Below are 20137 nucleotides of genomic sequence, written 5' to 3' on the forward strand. Positions count from 1 at the left end.
TACACCTGCGTCTCAATTTCAAACCAGTTCATCTGTACCATTTTTCTAGGTTCCACATATATGCGTTAATATACGATATTTGTTTCTCTCTTTCTGACTTACTTCACTCTGTATGACAGTCTCTAGATTCATCCACGTCTCTACAAATGACCCAATTTCATTTCCTTTTATGGCTGAGTAATATTCCATTGTATATATGTGCCACATCTTCTTTATCCACCAAGGGGGGAAAGCGGCGGGAGGCGGGGGTAGGGGTTGGTGGTGGGAAGAACTGGGAGATTGGGATTGACATATATACACTAATATGTATCAAATGGATAACTAATAAGAACCTGCTGTATAAAAAAATAAGTAAAATTAAAAAAAAGAAAGAAACTTGGAGAGATAACACAGGTTCAACAACTGATACAGGAGAGCACTAAATACATGCATTGCTTATTGAAAATGTTTAAAATATTACTCTCAGTCAAGAGCCAGTCCACAGTCTATGTTTGGCAGAGCTCACCTATTTTGGAAGGCAGCGGGTACAAAGGGCAGAGACGGGGCGTCTCCCCTGCTCACTTTCCTTCTCTCTCCTCCACCCCCACCCCCACCCCCACCCCCAGCCCGGTGGCACCCCACACCCAGAGCACCCTCCCTTCCAGGGCCTGCTCCTGGTAGGGGGCGGGGCCATCCATGTGTAGCTGTGGGTGATTGGCCAGGGGTGGGGGGGAGGGTCACAAAATCATGATCTGATTGGCTGGGAGGTGAGTCTATGAGGCTGTGGTCTGATTGGCCAATGTCAATGATCTCATCGGCCAGGAGTGAGGTCAAGCAGCAGTGGTGTCATTGTCCTAGGGCAGGGCTGCTGGCATGTGGTTGTTACCAGATAGTTTCAAACAGTTGTGCTTTCTGTGTTAAGTGCTTGTGTCAATCTTCACGTAATTGTATCCTTTTTAAACAAACATTATTTTTAACCATTAATCATACCAACCATACTCCAACCTGCTTTCTAGAATTTGTGATTTTGTAGCCAACAGGAGTGAGGAAGGCAGATTTTGTGGTTTCTTGGGCACCTTTTCTTTGGACGGCACTTAGCCACATAGAGGGAGAGCTGACCTAGGTTACAGTGGTCAAGAGACTCAGGCCTGCCCTTGCTGCCCCTACTAACGGGCCTGTGAACTTGGCAAGTCGGTTTCCTCTTCTGCACCATTATGGGGTTATACTGTGTGGTTTTTCCTAGTGTTATGGTTCTGAGGTTCCACCAGAAATGTCTTCAGACTCTTTGGCGGCCGTTACAGAGCTCTCTAGCCAGATGTGCTCACCTTCTGCTCACAGAGTACTGTACTTGCATCTCTCTGAAGGACTGTAGCACCTCTCTGATGACACACCTCCACTACCAACACACATACTCTCTATGCCCCTCAGCCTGTTTTTGTGTTCTCCATAGCTGCCACTTCTTGCCTATGTGTCCCTGGGCAAGTTACTTCCCTGTTGTGGGCCTCAGTTTCTCCATCTGTAAAATGGGGATAATAATGGTACCTACTCGTAAGACTGTCATGAAGAATAAATGAATTTATTTTCTCTCTACCCCACTGGAATGTAAACTCCATGAGGCAGGGACTTGTTGAATGAACGAATGAGTGAATGAGTGGTTAAATGAATGCCTGGCATTCATTTCTTTGGCATTTTATCCCAAGGAGTTTATCTTCATAATACTCCTGTGTAGAAGATTTAACCTGTCCTCTGAGAGCACTTTACTTTACAGCTGAGCCTCAAATCCCCTATTTGTGAACCTGTGAACTCACATTGTTCCTTCAAACACTCTCTGGGCTGGCTCCTGACCACCTTCCTTCCCCAACTCAGCTTCCACCCAACGTAAGTGTGGGCTCCACCCCATTTCCAATAAATACATTTTAAGGAAAACATGTCAAATTGTAAAGAAATTTGGGACAATTGGGGAAATTTGAATATTTTCTAGATATCAGAGAATATTAAGAGATTACTAAAATTTTGTTGGGTGTGTTGATGGTATTGTGGTTCTACAGGAGATGTCCTTGGTTTTTAAAGATGCAGGTCGAGGTGTTTAGGAAAAAAGATGTCATGATGTTTGTGATTTAAAATACTTTAGGAAAGAAAGGAAGGGAGGGAGAGATGGATGAAGGAAGGAAGAAAGAAAGAAAGCCAAAGTGTTAACAACTGCTTCACCCAGGAATTGGGTACACATATAGGCTATTAGACGATTCCCATTACTTTTCTGTATATGTAACTTTCCATAATAAAAAGTCAAGTGAATGAATGAGTGAATGAATGGACTGATTGTCCACGAGGGGGCCCGTGTGTGTGTGTGCGGGGGGCGGTTTCTGTGCCGTCATGTCTGTGAGCATCGCTAAGGAGGTCCTGGAGCCTCAGCGACGGTGGAGAGGTGACTGGTTCTCTGTCCCTCTGCCCTGCAGGATTTCCCTGGAAGACCTGAGCCCGAGCGTGGTGCTGCACATGACGGAGAAGCTGGGCTACAAGAACAGCGACGTGATCAACACCGTGCTCTCCAACCGCGCCTGCCACATCCTTGCCATCTACTTCCTCTTAAACAAGAAGCTCGAGCGCTATTTGTCAGGGGTGAGTGGAGCCCCGCGGTGGTTTTCTCTGGTCTCTGTGGAAAAACGAGCTCTGACACTGGAAGTGTTTCCCAGTTACTGACACTTGATCTGAGCTGTTAATTGAAACTAATGTGAGGCCGAGTTTCCTGAAGGTGGGATAAAATAGTAGCAAAACCTGCTTCTCAGGGAGCGCTTTTTATCTGAGGTGTTTTAAAAATATTCTCCCACAGGGTTAAGCTCTGGGCAGACTCGTGAGAGATTCAAGCCTCTTTTCCTTTCAGCTTCTTGTTGCCTTTTTGACTCCGTTTCTCTTGGCTCCTTGGGGTCCCCACTTAGATGCACTGGGGCTTGTGTAATCATAAAAGTTGGGGAGCTGAGCCCCTCAAGCATTCACCTGTAAAGCATGGTAGATGAGAAAGCCACTATTTACATTTACTTCTCTAGAAAGCAAAAGTGAAACCTTGGCCCCTTCACTCAGTCTGGGCATCAGATGGTCCAGGTGTCGCGTGTGTTGAAGATGAAGGACGTAGAGCTGGGAGCCTGGGTCGGACCACGGTACCCTCAGGCTTTGGTCACCTTCATTCTTCTGCCTCATGAAGTTCATACATGCCTGGGTGAGGGAACTTACATGCTTCAGTATCTAGATTTGACTAGATCAACTCTTTCCAAATGGACAATGGTTAAAAAGGAATTCTGCAAAGAAAACTGGATCACAGGCAGTATGGATTCCGCATATCACTCCTTCTGTTTCTCCTACTCAGAATGGTGACGACTGACCAGATCTAACAGGAAGTCAGCCAGAGAAATTTGGAATTGTCAGGAAGCCCATCTGAAATTTGATTTCATACCCATTCCTGAAGGATGATCGTCACCTTGCCTATATGGCGCCTTGAGATGAGGTTGTATGGCGTCATCACTGTTAGGAAGACATTGAGAATCCAGAATGTAAAGAGGAACTTCTAGAGTTTTTTGGTGCTATTTAAAGTCATGTGATAGCCTAATATCCCACAAAATTCCACTCAACAATAGGCTTACAAGCCTTTTATGAGGTTTCTACATTAAAGTTAAAGATGAAAATTCACCGATAGTTGGGGAAATGATATTCTCCCTGATGAGGGAGAAAATGACCAAAATGATGTCCAGAGGACAGCACGATCAGAATGTGTCTCTTATTAGCAAATGGATTTGGGAGACATCTAGAAAACATTGCCGAATAGATGAAGAAGCTTGATGGGAGATTTGTCAAACAATGGAACAAAAGTATCGATGTTTCTAAGCTGATTCAGCTTAGGGTATTTCCTAGATTTGGCTTCAACAGGAAATTATCCACAGAACAACTTTTTTTTTTTTTTGGTGAGCCACAAAAGGAATGATGTACATGAGAAGAAACATTATAGTAAAAGGCATTTAAAAATAAGAGCAATGTTTTATGGGGGAAAAAAACGTGCTCCAGAAGCAGTGATGGGACGAAATTTCAGAAGGGAACAGATATGCAGCTGGATTTCAGAGCCAGTGTCACGGTCATGGGAAAGCTACTGCAGGAGAGAAGTGGAGTTCAGAAAGACTGGACCTTTGATACATAGTATGTTACTTATATCATTTTATTATGTGATAAGAGGGATTAAGAAATTCTCTCACACCAGAGAACAGAGGTCCTCTGTTCACCTATGGTGATGAGCTTAAAAGACATGTTAGACTTGAAGCCATTTCTCATTTCTCTTTTATGAGAAGACCATATGTCCTATATTTCTTTCTTTTCTTATCCTTTTAAATTCCTATTTTATTGCCTATTTTATAATGTACGTGATATGTTAGTACAGTACATGCTTATAATTTATAAATAAATGTGCACATATTGTAGATGCCTGCTAACAACTTTTTTCACTCATATGGGCTCAGGATCACACCATTTAGGAACCACCATGCTAGGGACAAGTAGTTCTCAAGTAAAGGAACAGAGGAGGGTCACACGCTGATTTTCTTTTTGAAATGATGAATGTTGTTCAAAAATTAGTTTTAGGGCTTCCCTGGTGGCGCAGTGGTTGAGAGTCCGCCTGCTGATGCAGGGGACACAGGTTCGTGCCCCGGTCTGGGAAGATCCCACGTGCCATGGAGCGGCTGGGCCTGTGAATCATGGCCGCTGAGGCTGCTCATCCAGAGCCTGTGCTCCGCAACAGGAGAGGCCACAACAGTGAGAGGCCCGCGTACCGCAAAACAAAAAATTAGTTTAAAAAAATGTTTCCATGAAACTGACTATAAAGTTTATGATTTCACATATTTAAAGGATGACATTGCTACTTTCCTGAGTAAGCTAGCAGATTGAAACATTCTTCTTTTGAAAGGACCAGTTTTCTGGATACTGATCAATAAGATAGAGGGGCTTTTGTTTTTAAAATAGTTTCTTTCCTCATTTAAATTATATTTTTAATTTTTGTCTGTGTTGGGTCTTTGTTGCTACGCACGGGCTTTCTCTAGTTGCAGTGAGTGGGGGCTACTCTTCGTTGCGGTGTGAGGGCTTCTCTTATTGCGGAACACGGGCTCTAGGCATGCGGGCTTCCATAGTTGCAGCACGCAGGCTCAGTAGTTGTGACTCGTAGGCTCTAGAGCGCAGGCTCAGTAGTTGTAGTGCATGGGCTTAGTTGCTCCACGGCACGTGGGATCTTCCCGGACCAGGGCTCAAACCCACGTCCCGTGCATTGGCAGGCGCATTCCTAACCACTGCACCACCAGGGAAGCCCTAGTTTCTTTCTTATGTCTACCTCCACATCTACAGATGCAAACTTTGGTTACTCACGCTCTTAATCACACGGCTCATCCCAAGTAAGAGACATTTGTGTGAAGCTCTTAGGGTACATCTTGCCTTCTCTGGATGTCTTGCCATCTGCTGTGTTTGCCCAGCATCAGGGTTACAAATGGTGCAGTGTTGCAAAGCTCTGTGGTTTTGTTTACTGAGAAGTTCCCTGGAAACTCTACTAACTTAGTTCTAACTGGAGAAGGTTCTTTCTTATTTTATTGTCTGTTTCACACTTAAACCTTAAATCATAGGACATAGCTGTTCTGAGAACCACTGTCTAGGTGGGTGGCTGCTTTTAAGAATGAATTATTCCCCAGAGACAGCCATAGCTGGTCCACTCAGTAATTTCCACACAAGGCTAATTTAATTGCACCTATGCACTGTGCCAGTTATGGATATCATTAACCAATTACTAACAACCGTGTATAATTTTGAAAGCAAAATGAGTGAACTAAAAAGTAAAATATTGTATTGGGCGATTGGGATGGACATGTATACACTGATGTGTATAAAACTGATGACTAATAACCTGCAAAAAAAAAAGTAAAATATTGTAACTTAATTATTTGTCATTTCTCCCCTTATCCCTTGATTCTTGTTTCCTCTTTCTAAAACCTAGAAGCGTGGATTTTAATTTGGAGAGCCTGTAAAGGCATTCTGTGAATATTTGTTGGCTGAAAAATTAATCAGTCATTTCATTTCACCTGTCGCCAGAGAGGATTGCACCTAAACAGTGCCCCTAGATCATCTTAGGTGTGGTTATCTGTCTTCTTCTTTAAGCTATATTATGAATTGCTGTGACATTTATTGGGGCGGGGGGCAGGAACTAGGGCTTTTTTTTTTAATTGAAGTATAGTTGATGTACAGTGTTGTCTTAGTTTCAGGTATACAGCAAAGTGATTCTGTTATACCTATATATATATATATATATATTCTTTTTCAGATTATTTTCCATTATAGGTTATTACAAGATATTAAATCTAGCTCCCTGTGCTGTACAGTAGGTCCTTGTTATTTATCCATTTTAGGGCTGATTTTAAATAACCAACATCTGTATCCCATTCAGTAATTCAGTAAAATAAGGTATTCTCCCCAGCTCACATACTTGGTCTCTGCTTCCATGTCTTAGAGTGGTCTTCATCGCACAGATGAAAGGACTGAGGCCCAGCAAGGAGCAGTGATGTGCCCAGGGTTACCTGGCCCTTTCCTGGCAGAGCCAGGAACAGAAATAGGTCACCCGATTCTGGGTCCCGTGCTCTCCCCACATTCCATCCTTGGATGAGGCTTTGCACTGCAATTAAGTGCCTTGACAACCCCTTTCTGACCTTTCTCAGCCAAGCGCTGGTTTAAAAATTAATGAATGCTTAATGGACATTTCTATTTCCTGGGAGTTAAGCCAGGCTTTTTTTCTCTTCTCCTCTGGTAGAAATCCGACATCCAGGACAGCGTCTGTTACAAGACCCAGCTCTACCAGATAGAAAAGTGCAGGCCCACCAAGGAGCCCTATGAGGTGAGTGGCCCCCAGAGCAAAAACCCCAGGATCTCTTAGGAAGAGTGGATTTCTATTCTGCGGGGAAGAGGGGAAAGGAAACCAATTATTGTGGGACACAGAAGTAGCCAAAGACAAATACTTAACTGAGCCTTTGAGAAATGGTTTACAGCGGGGCCACCATCGTTCAGTCTCTAGACTATGGTTCTCAGCTGTGGCCACATAGTGGAATCCCTGAGGAGCATTTTAACATCTGGATGCCTAGGCCGTACCTCAGACTGATTCCATTGATCCATTCTCGATCTCCAACGAGATCAGGGGTCACTATTTTTTAAAGCTCCCTGGATGGTTCCCAGTGGAATCAAGGTTGGAATCTGCTGTCAGATCTCCAAGAGGTAAAAACGAGGTGCTGAAAAATATGTGTATGTAAAACTTGGCATCAGGAGAACAAAGTACAGTGAGGAACAGGAAAAAGTATCTGGAGCAAAGCCTTTCCAGTCAGCTGTCCCTGGTGACTTGATGCTACCTAGAACATACCTGAGAGAAAATAACCAAGATTCTTTGATTTCAGAGTAAAAACTGGTATCATATCGTCCCAAATTTGGACCCCAAATACATGCTTGTTAAGAGATGTGCCTGGACTTCCCTGGTGGCGCAGTGGTTGAGAGTCTGCCTGCTGATGCAGGGGACACAGGTTCGTGCCCCGGTCCGGGAAGATCCCACATGCCGCGGAGCGGCTGGGCCCGTGAGCCATGGCCGCTGAGCCTGCGCGTCCGGAGCCTGTGCTCCGCAACGGGAGAGGCCACAACAGTGAGAGGCCCGTGTACCGCAAAAAAAAAAAAAAAAAAAAAAAAAAAAAAAAGACTGTGCCTGGGGACTCGAGACCCAAAACCAGGAGCACAGGGTAAGGGTCCCCCCACCAGGACTCCTCATTCGCTGTTTTGTCCAGTGGGGGTCGCCTGTCTTCTCAGTGCTTTTCCATGGAATCTGGAACGAGCTGGGCTGCGCTCCATGGCGGCAGCAGAAAGCAAGTGGGACACGGCCCAGGCCATCCCAGTGACGCCGGTGACGGGGCTGCTGAACTGCCGGCACCACGGGTCAATGCGGCCACCCCTGAGCATCGAGGCTGGGGTAGGCTTCGGTAGCTGCAGGAGGAGGGCGAGGCTGGTCAATCTACACAGCCTGGGGGATGGCACCATTTAAGAAGGCAGAGAAAAGGAGACGCTGATGACAGAGAAGCTAGCGAAGATAACGGGGCAGCCGGAGACCCAGGAGGGAAGGATGCCAGGGAGGACATGGGAAAGGTCAAGTATAAAGCAGCCAGTGGTGACAGCTGAGCCGTTTCTCGTCCTGGAGGAGGTGGAGAAGCAGAAAGGAGATTGCGTGGATTTGGGGGAGTGAGGACCGTGAGCAGAGATCTCTCCGGCGATGCCGCTGGCAGTGAAGAGGGGCTGGGGAGCAGGCGGGCTGGGAGGCAGAGGAAGGAACTCCAGTGATGGGGGGGTGGGGGGAGGGCATGCATTCAGAGCAGCCAGGGTGGGCCCTAGCCTTGACCCCAGGCTGCAGGCCTCCTTCCTCTGCGACTGGCTGTGAGGCATCAGCATGATGAAGACGGAGATAAGCTTTTGGAGCGCCAGCAAGGGGGCGCGGACTGGGGCTGGGCGGGGCGCATGGCTTCTAGGGCTGGGAGAGATGGTGGAGGGCCAGACTTCCCTGAGCTCCACGCCCCTCCAGCCAGTTGCTTACTGAACCTTCTGTGGTGTGAACGAAGGTGTCTCAAATCCAGCACGCCTGGAACCAACCCCACCTCTCCTTCCCCATCCCCCACCACCCCAGGCCCCTATTTTCTGTCTGCAAATGGCAGCCCCACCCTCAGTACAGGGCAGAAACCTGGAAGACCTTTGCATTCCTCTCCCTCACCCCGAGAGCCAGTCTGTCGCCAAGTTCTGCTGGTTTGACTCCTGAACCTCTCCAACCCCTCCACTCTCCATCCGCCCCATCCTCGCCACCATCACCTCTTGCGTGGACCTCAGCTGCAGCCTCCTTCCTAACTGGTCCCGCTCCTTCCCCGTGACCACCTGGCGCTCCATCCACACACTGGCCAGAGCGAGCGATTCACACTCAAATCAGACCACATCACTTCCCTGCTTGAAACCTTCAAAGCCTTCCTTAACCTGGAAGGCAAACTCTGTGACATGGCCACTGCGTCCCGGATTGAACCGGCTTTGCCAGCACCTCCAGCCTTGTCTCCCAGGCCCCGCACACAGCCCTGCTTCTTGCTTTGTGCTCAGTCCCGTGGGCCTTGAGACTCTGTGCTCTCTTGGCTGCCAGGGCTGGGCACACCCTGTTCTCTCTTCCAGAATGTTCTCCCCACCCCTCTGCTGAGTTAATGTGTATCTTCAGCTCCCACGGCAGGGTCATGTCCTCGTGGACCCCTGACATCCTCTGATCTCTGCCATTGGGTTGCCTCCCTCCAGAACACACCGTCACACACATTCTGCTTCCTGGGGCTTGTTGCATTGGCAGGGTTCTGTTTGTTCAGGGATTATTTGATTATCATGTCTTCCCCACTCTGGACTGTGAGTCCCTTGAGAGCAGGGACTGTGTCATTTTTGCTCCTCATCGTGTCCCTAGAGCCTACACAATGCCTGGCACCCAGTAGAGGCTCAATAAATATTTGTAGATGAACAAATGAAATAATCAAGTGGACCTTGGCCCTAGTCTCAGAAAATAGAATTGGGCCAGCATCTGGGGAAGGTCGAACATTCCAGGTGGGACACCTAGCTTGATTAAAGTAGGGGACCACCTGCACCATAGCGTGCAAGTCGAATGATCATCACCTGATGGCCATGCCCTGTGGCAGGGAGGGACCTCTTACAATCACTTGCAGGGAGGGTGGCCACCTCGGCTGGGGTCCAGGGGATACTGAATTCACTGTTAGGCTCCCCTGCCTCTTGGTTTGACTGTTTAGGGCCGCAGGTAATAACACAAACTTAGACGTACCGCATGCCCCTATGTGTGTGCCCTAGGCAGCCTCTAAGCCACCTGGCTGATACCCATGTCCTTGGTTGCCCTCGTACCCTGCCCTGCTTGTGTGTTAAGTGTCAGAACCGCGATGGGAAAGGGGCCTCTTCTTTTCATCCAGGTTATTATTCTCAGCTGATTATTTCATTTGGCCCGGAAAACACATAGTAAGCATTTTAAACCATTTGTCGAAATATTTAATGGTTAGGGTCTCAATGGGAACGCTAATGGGAAGACAGCATTTCAGTTTTCTGTGATCCATTTGTTTTCTCCAAACTGCAGCAATCCTTGTGCTAATTAAATTACAGGCTCTGGGGCCTCCCTGGTGGCGCAGTGGTTGAGAGTCCGCCTGCCGATGCAGGGGATACGGGTTCGTGCCCCGGTCTGGGAGGATCCCATATGCCGCGGAGCGGCTGGGCCCGTGAGCCATGGCCGCTGGGCCTGCGCATCCGGAGCCTGTGCTCCGCAACGGGAGAGGCCACAACAGTGAGAGGCCCGCATACCGCAAAAAGAAAAAAAAAAAAAAAATTACAGGCTCTGACTAGATGACGCAACTCCTCTCTGTTGGAACCTAGAAAGTGGAATGGGGCCAGTTAGAAAAAGTGGTGAGAAAGTCTGAAAGAAGCCAGATTTTCCAGGTAAAGCCCACTCAGAGCCTCCGTGGGGTTCTTCCCAGTTATCATCAGCTGGTCCAGGAGGAGAAGCGGCCAAGGGGCAGGGGTGGGAGGTGTTGTGAGCAGGAACCGTGGAATGAAGTTCAAGGTTGTACACAAGCCGTGGGGAGCGGCTCCGGGGCCATGTCCGGGCCTTGAGGGCACGTGGTGGTCTCTTTCTTCTTCTCGATCCTGCTTCTTTTTCTCCAAGGAGACGGAGGAGCTGAATTAAGTGGAAAGACCTTCCCTCTTGGGACTACAGTGCCGTCGTTTTATGACTTCACCACTTTCTCCCCCTCTTCTTCCTGTAACAGGCAGAGATTATGTCTGGAAAAGTGGGACACTTGTCTCACCTTAGGCGTGTGCCCCAGAGATTCCTTTTCCTAAGACAGAGGCCCTGGGGGACCATGGGGTTTGTAGCAGAGCAGTCATCATTTCTAAACTGGCTTATTAAAGCTGTAGAGAGCCAGGGGCCAAGTTTGTTTAGTCTTGAAGAATAATGCTAATTTGTAGCAAAATGGAAGTTAGAATTGGAGGGCTTCTCTGTAGTGTCAAAGTAACATTGCAGTTTTGGAAGAAAAGTTGTGCAGCGGTGCAGAGGGACTGTATTAGTTTGCTAGGGCTGCCATAACCAAGTCCCACACACTGAGTGGCTTAAACAACAGAAGTGTATTGTCTCCCAGTTCTGGAGGCCAGAAGTCCAAGGTCGAGGTGTCTGCAGGACTGGTTCCCTCTGAGGGCTGTGAGGGAGAATCTTTCATGCCTCCTAGCTTCTGGTGGCTGCTGGCAATCTTTGGCATTCTTTGGCTTGTAAAAGCATCACCCCGATCTCTGCCTTCATCTTCACATGGCGTTCTGTGTGTGTGTGTGTGTGTGTGTGTGTGACCAATTTCCCCCTATTAGAATACCAGTCACATTGCACTAGAACGCACCCTGATGACCTCATCTTAACTTGCTTACCTCTGTCAAAGTAACACCAACACTCTTCTTTTTTTCTTTTTTGTGGTGCGCGGGCCTCTCACTGTTGTGGCCTCTCCCATTGCGGAGCACAGGCTCTGGACGCGCAGGCTCAGCAGCCATGGCTCACGGGCCCAGCCGCTCCGCGGCATGTGGGATCTTCCCAGACCGGGGCATGAACCCGTGTCCCCTGCATCGGCAGGCGGACCCTTAACCACTGCGCCACCAGGGAAGCCCCAACACTCCTTCTCAAAGGCAAAGGAGAGCAAACTTTCACACTCCCCCCTCCCCCAAGCTTCAAAGAGGATGTGATGGGCCTGTCCTGACCCTGTCTTCAAGTAAGGCCACATTCTGAGGTCTGGGGGTTAGGACTCCAACATATGAATTTGGGGGGAATAAAGTTAAACCCATAATGGGGACTGTTAAGTTTAAAGGTAAAATATTACAATGATTTTTCTTTGTGTCATTTAAAAATGTGTACAAATTTTTTAAATCAAGTATGGAATCAGGTCAAGCTGAATTGTTAGAAATCAGAACAGTGGTTACCTTTGGGGACAGGGAGAGGATGCTGGGAATGAGGGACTTCCAGGTGCCAGCTGGGTTCTGTGTCTTGATCAGGGTGCCATTTCGATGTGTTTTTGCTGTTTGAGGAAACGTATGGAACTCCTTACTCATCATCAGAGCACCCTGTGTTATGTGTCCTAGACTTTAATAAAAATCTTACCTAGAAAATCTAGCCAGGGCAGGCATTAGGACATCTGCTGCCTGCTTCCACGACGGTTTGGTTTCTTGTCTATGAACTCTGAAATGGAGAATCCTCAACCGGAGCTGCAAGTGGGAGGGAGTACAGTTTAGGAAATAAACAGCAAGTGCAGCTTCTTGAATTGTTGAAAAATGCTGCTTTTTACAGGCCTCCCTGGGCACCTGGACAAGAGACCTCGAATTTCACGCTGTGCAGGTAAGAACTTGGGGGGTTATGTTGGATTAGTCAGGTCTCCAGAGAAACAGAACCAATAGTGTGTGTGTGTGTGTGTGTGTGTGTGTGTGTGTGTGTGTGTGATGCTTGGACACCCAGGGAAGGGCTGATGTTTCAGCTTCATCCCCATGTCTTCTGGAGGCAGAATCCCTTCTTCCTCAGGACACCTCAGTCTTTTTCTCTTAAGGCCTTTAACTGATTGCACGAGGCCCACCCAGACTGTAGAGGCTAATCTGCTTTACTCAGAGCCTACCAATTTAAATGTCAGTCACATGTACCATATACCTTCACCGCAGCGTCTAGACTGGTGTTTGACTAGACACGGGGTACCCTGGCCTAGCCAACGTGACACATGAAAGTAACCATCACATATGACCCTGAAGGTTGGCAGATCTCTGCCCAGGGCTCTGGACTCTGCACTCCTCCATCCTGTCCTGAATTGCACCATGCAGAATCCTGCTGTAAGTGGATTTGTCAGAACCCCTCAGATCAGATCAGTGCTGTCTATGCGTAGTTGACCAGTTTTTTATTGTCTTGCTAAAACTACACGCTTGGCTATGCGTTCGTGTTTCTACCTGTAAAGAAGTGGGGTTTGGCGCAGTGGTTGAGAATCTGCCTGCCAAAGCAGGGGACACGGGTTCGAGCCCTGGTCTGGGAAGATCCCACATGCCGCGGAGCAACTGGGCCCTCACTCACTGGTTTCTCCCTCTCCTCCATCAAACAATCCATGACATCCAAAGAGTCTTGGGTAGATAATCCTTTAAGGGGTCACATTTTCAAAGTGTCCAGCTTTGTAAATGTCCACACACATGTGTGGTGGTTGGAACATGGTTGAAAGAAAGCAAGAAGCTGTTTTGTGTGGGGCTTGCTTGTGGCCTCCTCTTGGATTTGCCTTGGGGGTGTGGACTGAGCCTAAGGGGGCAGAGAAGACCCCTGAAGCTTCAGCTCCATCGCCCACCCTTAGGCGCACACGGGGGTGGGGTGCACGGCCCTCCCGTGAGAATCAGAGGGAAACCAAAGAGGCCTGAAGGCAGCCAGCGATGCTGGGTGGGGTGCGCGGGAATGGGTGCAGGCATGTCAAAGGGGGAACGTAATTAGTCCTTCTGAAGACCTGTTTCTGTTACATAAGGCAATTTAGCATCCTGCTCCCTGGGAAATCTCTTTTGGAGAAAATAGGCCATGCAAATGAAAAGGTAGAATTGGATGATCAGTTGCACTTGTTACCTGTGTTTGGAAGGCATGAGGATGGCTGCTTGTAAACAAACTCGTTTCCTGGGGGCTGGTGACCCTTCCACCGGGACTGACTGACCCGGATTGTCCCGCACAGGGAGCGGTCCGGTGATGAACTCTTGGTATCTCCCAAGAAACCAGTCACTGTGAAGTCACCCAGTCTTTCTGGCTGGAGAAAGGTGCTCTGGGGGTTATGGAGGAAGCACCAGGGTTCAGGATCCTGGGATTAAGTTCAACAGTGAGGCCTGAGCAGGGTTCCCCACAGTCCTTAGTCCTAAGTCCATGTCCCCTTTCTTCTGCCTCCATCGCAGGCTTTCTGCTCATTGCCAAACACCCCTTAGTTGGTTGTTGGAGAGATTTCTAGAGCCAACCTTGGTCTCTTCCTACAGAAAACTCTCACACCTTGTACACCTCTTGGTTCATGAACTCTATCTGGGTGGTGACACTGGCCCCCCGAAAGTTTGCATCTTGATCCTTTAGCTTTGAGAACCCACGGAGAGTTAGAAAAGGGCTGAGCTGGACCCAGGAAGCCGTCGGCAGGAAGCCCTCTGAGTGTAGGGAACGCAGGGCAGCCCAAAGGAAGGTGTGCTCATCATTCTTAAAAAAGTCCTTGGGCTTCTCTGGTGGCGCAGTGGTTGAGAGTCCGCCTGCCAATGCAGGGGACACGGGTTCGTGCCCCGGTCCGGGAAGATCCCACATGCCACCGAGAGGCTGGGCCCGTTAGCCATGGCCGCTGAGCCTGCGCATCCGGAGCCTGTGCTCCACAACAGGAGAGGCCACAACAGTGACAGGTCCGCGTACTGCAAAAAAAAAAAAAAAAAAAATCCTTAAAAAGGGGCCGGGGGTGGGGGGTGGGACTCCAGTTTTGTTTTTTCTTCCAAATACTGTTGTTTTACAATGTAGCACGAAAGCGTGTTTGATTTCTTTTTTCCTGTTTAAGGTGTTATCAGGTAGAACTTATGAGTTTTCTCGTAAAAACAGAGATAGAACAGAGCAAAAGGATGGAATTCTGCCAGACTTTTCGGGACAGGTCCTTCGATGCTTGGGGGAGGCTGGGGAGCGTGAAAGCTCACTCTCCTTTGCCGTAGAGATGGGGGCCTGTTGGTGTTTGATAGAAACGGGGAGAGGGGGCAGTGGAGAATTGTGTTTGGCCTTGACCTGGAGTGGATGCCCCCTTCCCCCTCCGTAGTGTCCTGCCCACGGCCTCCTCTGTAGCATTCCAGATGCTGACCCGGAGCCCTGGGACTACAGTGTGATCCCTGATCCTGCAGTCGCTGTGCCCAGCCTTTCTCTATGCCACTGGAAACGCCTGGCCCTGCCCCAGGCTTCCGGAGGGCAGTGTGGAGTCAAGGGTTAAGAACACTGACTTTCAGGGCGGGCTGTAGAAAACTTAGTTGCCGTCCGGCTCCTGGATGAATTTTTTTTTTTTTAATTTTTATTGAAGTATAGTTGATTTACAATGTTGTGCCAGTCTCTGCTGTACAGCACAGTGACTCGGTTATACACATGTAGACATTCTTTTTTTATATTCTTTTCCATTATGGTTTATCACAGGATATTGAATATATTTTTGTGTACTATACAATAGGACCTTGTTGTTTACCCATTCTAAATGTAATAGTTTGCATCTGCCAACCCCAAATCCCAGGCCATCCCTCTTCCTCCCCACCCCCGGCCTTGGCAACCACCAGTCTGATCTCTATGTCTGTGAGTCTGTTTCTGTTTCGTAGATAGGTTCATTTGTGCCATATTTTAGATTCCACGTATAAGTGATACCACATGGTATTTGTCTTTCTCTTTCTGACTCACTTCACTTAGTCTGATCATCTCTAGTTGCATCCATGTTGCTGCAAAGGGCATGATTTCATTCTTTTTTATGGCTGAGTAGTATTCCGTTGCATATATGTACCACATCTTCTTTATCCATTCCTCTGTCAGATATTTAGGTTCTTTCCATGTCTCGGCTATTGTGAATAGTGCTGCTAGGAACATAGGGGTGCATGTCTCTTTTTGAATTATAGTTTTGTCCAAGTATATTCTGGGTGAATTCTTTAACCTCCGCAGGCTCCTCTGAAAGAGGGGATAACGGTATTGGCCTCAGCATGGGTCATGCTCTTAGAGTAGTGTCTTGCATTCCAGGCATCTTCAGTAAAGGTGGCAGTGGCTGTCCAGAAGCTGGGGAGGGTGTTTGCAGAAGTTTCAACTCTGCTTTCATCCCACTTCGCCCCTTCCCAGGTGACAAGCCACCTCAGCCAAGGCGTAAGCCCCAGGGAGCTATTGTCCTCATGGTGACACTCAAGACGGGGCTGGGCGTCCCCATTTTCCATCTCTTCCCAGTCGTCCTTTCCCAGTCAAAACCTGGACATAATGAACCCCAGTTCGTAAAGGCTCTGAAAATCCTCATTAAAAAGGGCCACCTGAGTGCAAGGGGATGTTTCCTTGAGAAGCTTTTCAACAACATCAATGAAAAATAGATGAGCTCTGTTGAATTGCAAATGCTCTGAAGGTTTTAAGGCAAAACATGTGAAAATCGGTCTCTTTTTCCCCCCTCCCTTGTGGTGAGGTCCGGTTTCAGTTGCCTCTGTTTAACAGTAAACATCAAACATAATCTTTAGGGCCAGAAAAAAAGCTTCCTCTTAGCAGCATCACCCTTCCCAGAAGCTTGAACCCAATTAATTTTAATTCAGTTCCGTTTCCACTGGCTTTTTTGTTTTTGCTTTTTAATATTTCAATAACTATTTATTAAGCTTTCTCTCTCTGCCTGGCTTCATGCCCGAGGCTGTGGGGTGGAAGATATATAAAACAGTCAACTTCACTCCTAGCAGAGGGATTCTAATTGAGTTAAATAAAGGCAAGGCTGACAGCACAAGTGGCTGAATCGGGCCAGTTTAAGGACACAAGGAAGAGCCCACGTGCCCGGAGCGGGTAAAGGGGTCAGAAGCTCACCTAGACTGGCTCAGGGCTCCGTGGGCGGGTCGTCCACCTCCTCGGCTTGACTGAACACACAGGCGCTGAGGAAGCAGTTACGTTTCCTCTGCAGAATTGCCTTTGCAAAACCACTGCTGTGGACAGAATCGTAGGGCTCTGCTATAAATAAGACACCAGGTTTCTGGGAGTCCTCATCTGCTTTGCCTCAGTTTGTTCAGCTTGTTCTAGAATAATGGACTGCCCAGGGATGACCTTGCCCTTGTTGGAACACGTCAAAACAGCATAAGGCAGGGAGCTGGGGACCACCGAAGCCTGCTGTGGCCCAGGCGGAGGGAGGGAGGTTCCCTGGAGCATCCGCTGGGCCTCAGCGCCTCCATGGTTCAACACGTAGCTGAGAGCCTAGAGTTTTGGAAAACTGGCGTTTCTTAACTTTACTTCGGTAACTCTTCAGGGAGGGACTCCGTTGTGTATTCTTGTGTGCATCTGAGTACCTATGTTTGCTTCTGATTGGAAGGATAAAAAGCCCAAAGAACAAGAAAAAAAGGGGGATTTTCTTCATCGGCCGTTTTCCAAGAAGTTGGATAAGAACCTGCCGTCACACAAACAGCCCTCAGCCTCGCTCATCACGCAGATTCAGAGCACCAGGGCCCTGCTGAAGGACCGGAAGGCCGCCAAGCCTGGCTTCCCCGACAAAGGTGGGTCAGCTCGGGGGGGCTCTCCAGGCCATTTGTGTTCAGCTGCGTGGCCGCTGTGTACCCCATGCTGGTGGCTGTGTAGGCCCCTGGGACAGACATGACTCTCGTGCCCATGGGAAAGCAGGATTAATGCATGCAAGACAACCTGAGAATAAGCAAGTCCAGACTGCCTGGTGTTGTCCACCGGTGTGGGCAGGATTTGAGAAAGCAGAGATGGGGTGCACGGGATTGTGGGAGCAGAGATCAGGGTGTCAGGTATTACAGGAGTAGAGATTTTGGTGCAGAAAAAGAGATCAGGATGAAGGAGCAGAGATTGGAGGAATGGTTTTGCAGGAGCAGATGTCAGGGTGCGTGGCATTGCGGGAACAGATCTGGGGTGCACGGTATCATGGAACCAGGAATGGGTGTTCAGTACTGGGGGGGCAGAGATCGTGGTGCGGGAGCAGCAATGGGGGCGTGCTTCTGTGGGAGCCTTCACCAGGAAAGTGCACCCTGAGAGGCAGTGATGTGGGCTTTGGGGTGGAGGTAGGGGGCTCAAACCCAGCTCTATAGCTGGTTGTGGCCCAAGTTCCTTCCCCTCTGAGGATCTTAATTGGTTCCCTCACTTGTGAGGAAATCTACCCGTCAGAGCTATTGGGTGGATCGAATGAGATACGTGTGTGGGCTACGCTGCCTCATTCATCATCCAGCACGTGAGATAACTGATCCATACGGGTCTCCTTCCTCGGGCGCAAGCATCCAGCGATGCAGAAGGGAGGCTGAACTCACTCTGAGAGCCGGGAGGCGGGCACAGGGAGCCGGGGAGCATCCTGAAGCCAACCGCAGGGTAGAGGAGAGGCTCTCCTTACAGAGGGCGGATGGGAGAGATTGTGGAGTCCAGCCTTTGATCTCTTTGTTTTAAATATGAAGAGACTGAGGTTCCAGGAGGGCCCTGGCTGTCTGAGATCAACCAGTGGTCCCCTGGGGAAGCAGGAAAGTATCAGAGAGATTCAAACAGCACCAAGCAGCACGGTCCATTGGACTCTGAGACCGGTTCTCACCCAGAGAAGAACAATTCCATGTAGTTCAGTTTCATTCTGCAGGTTTCAGGAAGGCGGGGACCCCACTAGAGGGACTGTGCTTGTCCCTCCTTGGGGGATCCTTCTTTCTGGCTTGGGAACAGGCAGCAAATCCGGTTAGGACCCTTGGCAGTGGCGTCCTATGGATTCCCCAAGGAAAGTCTAGGTCAGGGCTGCATATTTGGGGGTAACTTTGCAGCCCCAGAGGTGGAGTGCATTCCTTGATACTTTTCTGGACCAACTGTCCTCTGTTTCTTTGCATTCTTCCTTCCTCCTGGGATTGGAAAGCCTGTTGCTGAGAAGCACCCCTGAGCCTCTATAATTGCTAGCACTGACCACTCACTGTGTGGTAGGCACTGTTTCAACTCTTACCTCAATCCAGTGAAATCATTCTCACCCCCTTTTCTAGAGATGAGGAAATAGCCCAGAGAGTTGTCCAAAGTCAGAGAGCTGGTGAGTGACGGTATCCAGATTTCCAACCAGGCAGCCTGGCTCTAGAGCTTTCTCTCCTGACCAGCGTAGCTTACTTCCTCCCGGGCAGGATGGGATGAAGACGAGCTGGCAGTCATGCTCAAGGGTCGGGGCTGGTGACTGTGCCCTTCTTGTGGGGACAATGCAGTGTATGGCTCTATGCCCCGGGGCTGACTCTGAGCTGGGGATCAGTAGGGCGAGGGTGAGGGGCGTCCTCCCAGGATCTGCACCTCTGGGGAAGTGAAGGAAGCAGGACGGCACAGAGGGAGAAGCCGGGCTACAAGTTGGGAGCACGCAGCCATCTCAGGGAGGGACAGGGACCTCACATGCCAGCTGGAACACTGTGGAGACATTAGCCATCGATGAAACTTTCCTTCTCTCTGCCGGTGAATCTCAGGCATCTGTGCTGGCCTGAGGAGGAGGTTTATTTCAGGATCTGTGTATTTATTTATGTAAGGTGAAGAGGATTCCCAGTGCCCTGGGCTGCCCCCGAAATCACTGCCAGGGGCAGCAGCTTGCTCCTGCCTCTGGGCCCCGACGGGGCCTATAAAATATGATGGTAGGAAAAGGCAGCTAAGACAGGGCCTGTTCCACAGGAACTTGGCTTTACTTCCCTCACCTCCAAACTCGTGGAGGTTTTCCCTTTCTTTTCTGGCAGAGTCTGCAAAGCTGGATTCTAGTCTGTGCCAACTTGAAATGGAAACCGTGCGGGTCAGCTGGTTGCCTTAAATATACAGAGGAAGAGTGTTTCACCCCTAGTCAGAATTAGGTGAGGCTCCGGTGAGACCAAAAAACATGAGGGGGCCTTAAAAAGGAAGGGAATTCTGACCTGCGCTCCGCGGACACGGAGGAAGCTTGAGGACATTGTGCTCAGTGAAACAAGCCGTTCACAAAAGGACAAATATTGTGGATTCCACTTATACAAGGGACCTAGAGTAGTCAGATTCATAGACCGGTTGCCCCTGGCAACCACCGTTAGATTTGCAAGGTGAAGGGTTCTATTTCACAGCAGTGTGAATGTACTGAACACTACTGAACTGTACACTTAAAAGTGGTTCAGTAATAAATAAACACTTTAAAATTCATGTTATGTAATTTTTACCATCATTTTTTTTTTTTTTAAAGTCACGAGGGAAACACTCCTTCCAGCTTTGATTATCTGAGGACCAAATTTGCAAGTCCTCAGAGAGCTGGTATCCATGTGCTTCCCCAGTTTTGTGGTCGTTCTGTTGAGCCGTGGACCTTTTTATTCAAAGGCTCTTCGGCAGGGTCCAGAATTTTAA

General features: G+C 48.7%; 1 protein-coding gene across 2 annotated transcripts in view; it reads left to right on the top strand.

Moving 5' to 3' along the window:
• The window catches only part of HUNK (hormonally up-regulated Neu-associated kinase), a gene marked incomplete at its 5' end in the record, with an annotated part of 115553 nt that overhangs the window by 91802 nt on the left and 3614 nt on the right, over positions 1–20137 (top strand). The window contains 4 exons of one of the 2 annotated variants that reach the window (XM_082624572.1): positions 2436–2598; positions 6800–6883; positions 12407–12454; positions 17145–17325. In XM_082624572.1, the coding sequence (XP_082480698.1) occupies positions 2436–2598; positions 6800–6883; positions 12407–12454; positions 17145–17325 (476 nt within the window). The remainder of the gene's footprint in view (positions 1–2435; positions 2599–6799; positions 6884–12406; positions 12455–17144; positions 17326–20137) is intronic. The other variant, XM_082624573.1, reaches the window with a different exon arrangement.

Source organism: Mesoplodon mirus (assembly GCF_964341445.2).
Source record: "Mesoplodon mirus genome assembly, chromosome: 6".
In the NCBI taxonomy this organism is placed as follows: Eukaryota; Metazoa; Chordata; class Mammalia; order Artiodactyla; family Ziphiidae; genus Mesoplodon; species Mesoplodon mirus.